This window comes from Pteropus vampyrus, unplaced genomic scaffold (assembly GCF_000151845.1).
Source record: "Pteropus vampyrus isolate Shadow unplaced genomic scaffold, Pvam_2.0 Scaffold279, whole genome shotgun sequence".
NCBI lineage: Eukaryota > Metazoa > Chordata > Mammalia > Chiroptera > Pteropodidae > Pteropus > Pteropus vampyrus.
The window spans coordinates 1,072,465-1,080,139 of record NW_011889060.1 but is presented as its reverse complement, the minus strand read 5'-3'; the positions used below and the strand labels follow the sequence as shown (position 1 = coordinate 1,080,139).

At 50.5% G+C, this 7,675-nt stretch overlaps 1 protein-coding gene across 1 annotated transcript in view; it reads right to left on the bottom strand.

Annotated features, from left to right (window-relative positions):
* The window catches only part of MTR (5-methyltetrahydrofolate-homocysteine methyltransferase), a 103,812-nt gene that overhangs the window by 10,217 nt on the left and 85,920 nt on the right, over positions 1-7,675 (bottom strand). Inside the window, exons 24-26 of the mRNA XM_023520822.1 lie at positions 5,502-5,583; positions 3,230-3,328; positions 2,170-2,245 (exon numbers count right to left, since the gene is read on the bottom strand). Coding sequence (XP_023376590.1) covers positions 2,170-2,245; positions 3,230-3,328; positions 5,502-5,583 — 257 coding nt within the window. The remainder of the gene's footprint in view (positions 1-2,169; positions 2,246-3,229; positions 3,329-5,501; positions 5,584-7,675) is intronic.

The following is a 7,675-nucleotide window of genomic DNA, read 5'->3' as shown; positions in this document are numbered from 1 at the left end:
GGGCACCGGGTTATTTCTTAAGTGTCTAGTGGGTACACAGGAACCACAGGAACGTTCAGTACGCTGTTCTTTACGCTTCCTAGTGAGTCTAAGATACAGCATCAGGGCAATGACAGTGAAGACCTCAGAGGCAGATGCCGTTTCTCTGCGCAGTAGCCCCCCGCTCCTGCCCCTGAGACTGTTGCGGGGTCAGGCCAGAGTCCACAGTGACGATCCCACTGCCACTTCCTGGCCCGCCCATCCTCAGCCTCCTGGTCTGCAAACAGGGGTCAGAGACGGCATGCTACGCCCCTCCCCCACCCCAGGCTCAGTGCTCTGGGGTAACAGAAGTCTCCAGAGCATCCTCTCTCACTAGACAGTAAGGGGGGGAGGTGGAAGTACAGGGAAAGCATGAGCAGGGTCTGCCTGTGGCGGGAAGTCACCCTTTCACACGTCCACAGCGACTCCTTCCCATCTGTCCCTGCTCATCTTTGTGCTACGGGACGACGGTTCTTTGTAAACATTCCACTCTGTTGACTGTTTAAGTAAAAAGAAACTGCAGATAAAGTTTCCTCTCGCCTGGAAAGGCAGGAGAAACGTCTGGCTGCAGGATGTTGTTGAACGTTTGTCTTCCAGGGTTTAAGGTTTGTTGGAGGTTTTGCCACCAAAGCCCCTGAGAGGAGAGCCCTCCTTTGTCAGTTTACTGACTTCCTGCAATGACCCTAAGGGCTGTCCTCTAAAACAGCGGTCCCCAACCCCCGGGCTGCGGACTAGCACTGATCCATGGCCTGTTAGAAACTGGCCCACACATCAGGAGCGAAGCTTCATCTGTATTTGCAGCCACTCCCCAGCAATCACCGCCTCAGCTCCACCTCAGATCATCAGGCACTGGATGCTTATGGGAGCGCCAGCCCCTGGAGCTGAAAAGGCACTGCTCTAAAACACATCTGCGGGCCGCAGCTCAGAGCCCCGATGCTCCTCAGGCAGTGGGTCCAGAGCTTGGCAGAGGCCCCGCCCTGCCGGTAAAAAGGCCCCTGGAAGAGTGTCCACCGCTGCCTGGAGCCGTGGGCCTTCAGAGGACTATTTCCACCGAGATGCGTTCTGGATATCTGACTTGGTTAAAAGGCCCCTTCCGACAGTTTTCCAGTTTCACAGGGAAAGGTAAAGAGGAAATGACAGTTTGGACCGTTTGGTGATTCATGGTTTTCGAAGGCCCATCCTCCCGACTCTTCCGTAAAGAACCCCCTTCCTACACATCAGAGACTGTCAAACGTGGCAGTTAAGACACTCAAGGTCCCTCCATGACGCAGAGCCAGGAGCCGAGCCGGGACCAGAAACAGGCCTCCGACCCCATGCGCACCCTTCTGCCTGAACCACACTCGGCCCAGCACCTCCGACTTAATCTCCCAGCTCTGCTGGGCGTGTGCAGAACACACAGTGCGTGAGCAATGAATGCTGGTTTGAGACGTTACCTTGGAAATGTGGATTTAATTATCATAACCCCGTTCACCTGTCTCGGTTTTGCATTCATATCTCATGCTTCTCTGAGCCTGTCAAAACACCTAACACATTTTATTCCCTTGTGAACACCTACTTAAGGTAAGGAAGGGGGCTAGAAATAAAAAAGGGAGGAAAGGAAACCAAATAAAAGAAATTGAGAGAGAGAAGCGTCGAGAGAGAATGAGAGAACAAGAAACAGGAGATCTGCTCTGCCGAGATGTTTTAAAGGCCTGTTCAACGCAAGGCGGTTTTCGGTTTCAGACATGCCACGTCTGCACTGGGGCCTGCCTGGGACCCAGGCCAACTCAGTGACAGAGCCACCCAGGCAGGTCTCCAGAGCTCGCTTCGAACCAAAGCACAGCACAGAGGAAAGCGTACGGGTTTAAGTCAGAGACAGAATCCTGCCAGCCTTCCAAGTTATCACCCCAAACTCAGTGTCCTCGGCTGAAAGTGGGGACACTAGCACATTTGTCACGAGTCGTGTCAAGGACTCAGAGCTGCTCCGGGTCAATCTCAGGACAGTGTCTGGTTCTCCTTAAATGGCACCTGTTTACTTTTCCTTTCGATCAGCATGGTCACCAATCATCGTCATTAGACACAGTCCAGCGTCTCCAGCTGCCAAGTGAGTGCAAACGCCCTGTAGCCCACAGTTCCCACTGGCAGCCTTTCCCTGCCCAACAGCAAACGGACCTGGGGGAGGCTCCGACAGCCAGTCGATCTGGAAACCATTTTTTCTGGCTTGACTTAAGGTTAAGTATCTTCTCTCCTATGAAGAAAAGAAGTTATTCAGTCAGACACTCTCAGGTCTTCAGCTGCTACTATGAAAATATGTTCAAGAATGCTAGCATATAAATTTTGCAAGAAAACTTCTTTTATTAATAAAAATTTATATTCTAAAAAGCTCTCCCTTTTCCATCCAATATGGCCTCACATCAGCACCAGAACATTTAGACAGTAAAGATTCAACGCGTATTCACTAAATACTGGTACGTAACTATGAGACCAACCTACAGCCTGAACTGCGAGGCCTGTGCTCTTAGAACAGCCGAAGCCAGGCGGACTGGCCTGCTGTCCAGTGCCCCGAGGACCCAAAGGCGGAGCTACCGAGGGCCGGCCAACACCCTGAAGCACCTGCTTTCTTCACGATGCTTGTTACCTCATTCCACCTGCCTGGCCACCCCCAAAAGGCATCTCCCACACAAAGCCCGGCACGCAGATAACCAGGAAGGACATCCTGACGGCGTCTAAGGAGTGATTATGTCCAGTCTCCCGGGCCCCTGAAGCTCATCTCCAGGGCGCGGAGGGAAGACGTGCTGCAGTCAGCGCTGGGCAGTCGGGGGTGGGGAGGGGGAGTCGGGGTTCACAGTGTCCTAACTTCTTTGTTTTCTTCCACTGTTTCCTCAAGGACAGGGCCCGTGGAGTGCGTGCCCCCAGCACACTGTCGCGGTTCCCATCTCCCCGCTGGGTATGAGCTCGTGTGTTATTCACCCCTGCGACTTGGTTACCAGTGCAGCACCCAACACCCACTGTGGACGACCCAACAAACATTGGGAAGAATAAACAAAATTAATTTTAATATAACCAAACATTATTGGGAACTCAGACACCGAAGAACTCTGATCTTATCCAGAAAATAGGACTTCTCTAGAATGATCCTAAACCTTTACTCCCTCAAAACGGTGAAGTCCATTAAAAAACATAGGATGGTTTTATTACCCTTAGCGAGGCCTGACCTGCTTTTGTCACTTACCTTGAGAGACTCGTAATGGTCCTGTCTAATGTCTTCATACTCTTCCATGATCTCCTCAAAGAACTCATCCTTCAGATTCTCATCTAATAGCTGAGAACACTGGGAACGCAAGAGCCAAGGTCCATAAGCACAGAGCAGTGAAAAAAAAAGATAAAACGTGCAATACTGGTCAGTTCTGGTGACCGGCAGCTTTCTTGTGTTCACGTCATCTCCTCTCCCTTCACTAACTTCGATAACTCCTCCCTGTGCCAGAAAGGGTTAACTCATCAGGCCTGGGAGGTGGCCCTTGGAACATCCCACATGATAAGTGTCTCCACCTACCTGGGGCCTTGGGCTGCACCAGACGGTTTATGCTGGTGAAATGACCGGTTTATGCTAGCACAAAGTGACTTTGGGGGGACTTGGCTCACGCTGTACCTGTCTCAGCTCTGAAGGTGTTGAAGACTGGGTAACCAACATCAGTCACGTGGGCATGATCCCAGTGAAAGCCCGGATACCACGGCTCAGGTGAGCCTCCCTGGCTGGCACTGCCTGTGCATGCTGTCACATACCAACGGTGGCAGAGCCAGACGCTGTCCGTGGGACTGCACAGGGAGTGCACACCTGGAAGCTCACGCCTGCTCTTCCCTGTTCCGCTCTGTGCATCTTTGCCTGGCTGATTTTAATCTCTATCCTGTCGCAGTAATAAAGCCGGGTTGTGAGCATAACAGCATTCTGAATTCTGTGAGTCCTTCTAGCAAATCACTGAAACTGAGGGTGGTCTTGGGAACCCATACGCACTGGTTGGGCACCTCTCATCAGCGTTTCAAGGACACTGTTCGTTTCTCCATCACTGCACTGACCATAGACTTGGTATCTGACTGTGGGTCAACTTCCCTGCCTAGAAGACAAGCCCTCTGAGGCAGGGGTCGTGTCCCTGTCTCTAGCTCAGTGTCTGGCACCTGCACGGTGCACCCATCTACCTAGCTGTCTGCTGAAGGAATGAGGCTGATCTTCGTGGTTAACTGGGAGCTTCTGCTCAAACAAGGAAGGACACGGATCGTGTGGGACACAGGAGGCTACTCTGTGGGCTGTCAGACTGGCATCGGCTGACTGCCGTGGAGGACCGTGACGATTAAGCTGGTGGAAGAGCTCACCGCCAAAGCTCAAAGCAGAACCACAAAGAAAAGAGAAAGGGCTGCTACTGATCACAGCACAGCGCCGCCTGGCTCTGCGTCCTCCCGCGGGACTTCCTAACACACGAAAGCGGCAAGTTCGACAGCACCATTTGAAATGAAGGAAGTGAGACCGGCTGGAGGCCAGAGTGCTGACCGGCTTTAAATGTCCGTAATTCTATATGAACTCTCTAAGTATCTCTAACATTCCCATCACCCGAGACGTAGAATGAAACCAAATCATTATTAAGGAACATAATCAGAAAAGGCCACGGTGGCAAGCTAAAAATTGCCTCACGTGGGCCTCACTTCAGTGGGGTCCCCACCCCAGCAGAGTCCAACAACAAGAAGGGGGGGCCTGCCTCCACGCTCCCCAAAGGACATGCATGCATCTTGCTGGATTTAAACTCTGAGAAAGCAAAATCCCAACACCCAAGGAAGGTAACACAACCTGGCACAGGGACGCTGGGGAGACAGTCTGTTGGCACCGCCACACCCGCACCATGGAGCCACTTTCCCAGAGCCGCCGTGACGAGCCCCCCTCTGCCCAGTGTGACTTGTTGATGGAACGAGTTTGTGGCCAGTTACGTGGGCTACGCCATGTGAGCCTGCCACTCAGGTCAGAGCCCATCATGCGTCTTCATGCCGACCACGGGGACAGCGCACAGCTTTGCTTTTCCATTTTTTTATTTTTCATGGTCACAGCAGCAAGTTAAATGTTTTTCGATCTAGAAATAGGTCATTTAAAAAATTCTACATTCCTTTAGCTCCGGCATGGATTAAGAAATGTATTCTGTGTTTGTAAATATTTCTAAATGGCTGAGATCTCTCTAGGCTGGTGTCGAGGTCAAAGGTCTCTTGGACCCACGGTTCCCTCACTGAGACCGGCGTTCCCGCTGCCATTTCGGGAGTGGCCTCTGGGAGCCCAGGGCGCCCACTGCCCTCCTTCCAGCAAAGCAGACAACAGCAGCGACACCATCACGAGCTGCAGGCTATTCTTCCACATTTTTTTAGTAGAATTAGACACAAATAAGTAAATGCTGGGCAATACCCCTGACTCTCAACGCTCTCGCTCCTCGTTTTGCGACACCCTGAGTTAGGTAAGGCTCCACACTTACCACCACCACGCTCTTCGAGGCGTCCAGGACGTGGATTACAGGTGCGCTGTACCGTGGAGCGATTTTAACTGCCGTGTGCGTTCTGAGAAGAGAGGTCAGAAGGAAAACACATCCATCAGTGCTGACAGCTCCTACACGAGTCCTGTTCAGAACCATTAGAGATAATGTGTTTCTGCTGAGCCTTCCAGAGGAGGATGTCAAGGTACTTCTACATACTGAACTTCAAATTCCCCTTGTAAAACAAGAATGACTTTCTCTCTACCCTAAGATGGGAAAAAGACATGGGTTTGTTGGCCCAGGCAGCAAAGAAGTCTGTGACAAATGAGAAAGACTTTGTCCTTAGCCCTCTGCCAACAGGGGATGAGTCTGCCTGTCTGAACTCGGAGCAAAACAGCCCAGGCAGTTGCACTTCGCTGTCATTAAAGAGAAGTTGAGTTTCTTCCTCAAGGTGAGTTAGGATACCAGCCAGGGCCCTGGGGAACCAGACACTAGGCAGGAGATACAGGACACCACGCCCTGCCGCTGTGCTCTGCCCTAGGAGACACCACCATTCCCCAGCCCGACCCCGCCTCGTCCCTGTCGTGCAGAACTTCAGGCCTTAAGTAAATTCAACACAAAATAGCACAGAGAGGCAAGAGCAACAAAAACATTTTATAGTAACACTGGCTCAGCCCCAAATCCCTATTTCCAAAAGTGAAAGTGCAAGTCGTTAGGAAGAAATACCCTTTAATCCTTGAAATTACCTAATTAACTAAAGTGCAAAGCAAATTGCCCTGATTATCGAATGTTTATAGCAACAGCATAGCCTACATACCCGCTACTTCATTACAGAACGTAACATATGAAAGTGAAAACTGAAAACGCACTGCCCCCTCACAGCAGTTAAAGCGGGGTGCTGAAGACGGGAGCGAGGCGGCCTCTACCGCAGCATCACTGGGGGGGGGGCAGCACCCCGAGCTGGCAGTGCTCCCCAGCCTTTCTCCACCTCTCCTCAAGCAGCAGCGCTCTGCCCCACGTCAGACACTTTCGGATTCCTTCCCCTCCACTTAAATGTATTTTCATTTGGAAAGATGTCCAGAATTCGCTATCAAGTGAGAAAAAAAACAAAGTAGCAGAATAGTATGTTTAATACAATTCTATTCTTTTGAAAACAAACACTACCATCCACGACCTGCCCCTGCCAAGCAACCTTATACAAAAGTTTCTGTATATTTAGAAAAAACAGAGAGATGCACATCAAGTGTCAACACCGGTTCTGTGCAGGCGACAGGTAGGGCGCGAGAGGCTAAATTTTACTTCATATTCCTCTGAGTTGCCTGACGTGTTCTAACAAGTGTGGGTTATTGAGGTAATTTTTAAAAACCAAGAGGATATTAAAGGTGCAATATATGTGTGTGTTTTTCAGAGGCTTCTCAGGGAAGGCTTTAAAAATTCCTTCATAATGAGGCAGACAAGACTGCACCGGACCCCTTTTAAGGGTATCTCTGCACATGAACAGGAAGCGAAGGACTAAATGACCCACAGGAGCGGAGCTGCATGATGTACGGTCAGGCCTAAGCATCAGTGCAGACGCCTCTGGCCCGGGAGCCTGGGGAGCAGTGCAGACGGTGCCAGACCCAGGTCCTGGCGCAGGTAAACAAACTCACTGCCTCCTGAGGACCTGTTTTGTGCCTGGTGTGTGCTCAAGGGCCAAAGCCTCGCAGACAGCGTTTGCCTTCCGAACAGCAGGAAAAGCTACACAGAAGAGGCTGTTTCCAGTTTCAAAACAGAACGCAAGTCAGACTCTGCTGCTCCCTCCCCTTCAGGTCAGCTCTGTGAAGACACGAATATTCCTCAGTATGGTTTCTGCATGAAGTTCCTCCAGGAAACATTACATTAAGCCTGATGTACTTTGGTGACATTTCTCTTAAAGAGAACTAGTACGATTTTAAAATTTAAAATACAACTAATATTTATTAAGCATCTGAGGATTCTCAGTGCAATTCTTTGATGATCTTCTGCACAAGCGCACTGAGAAAAAAATGATGGGTTCCACTGTCTGAATAAATAAATAAAAAGCAAAGAGCTGCTTTCCAACGTAAAAACGGACAAAGCTAGATGAGCACAGGTGTGAAACTCGAGCTTGCTCAGCCACCGAGAGTGCTTCTGGTTTCCTTATAAAATAATTAGACATT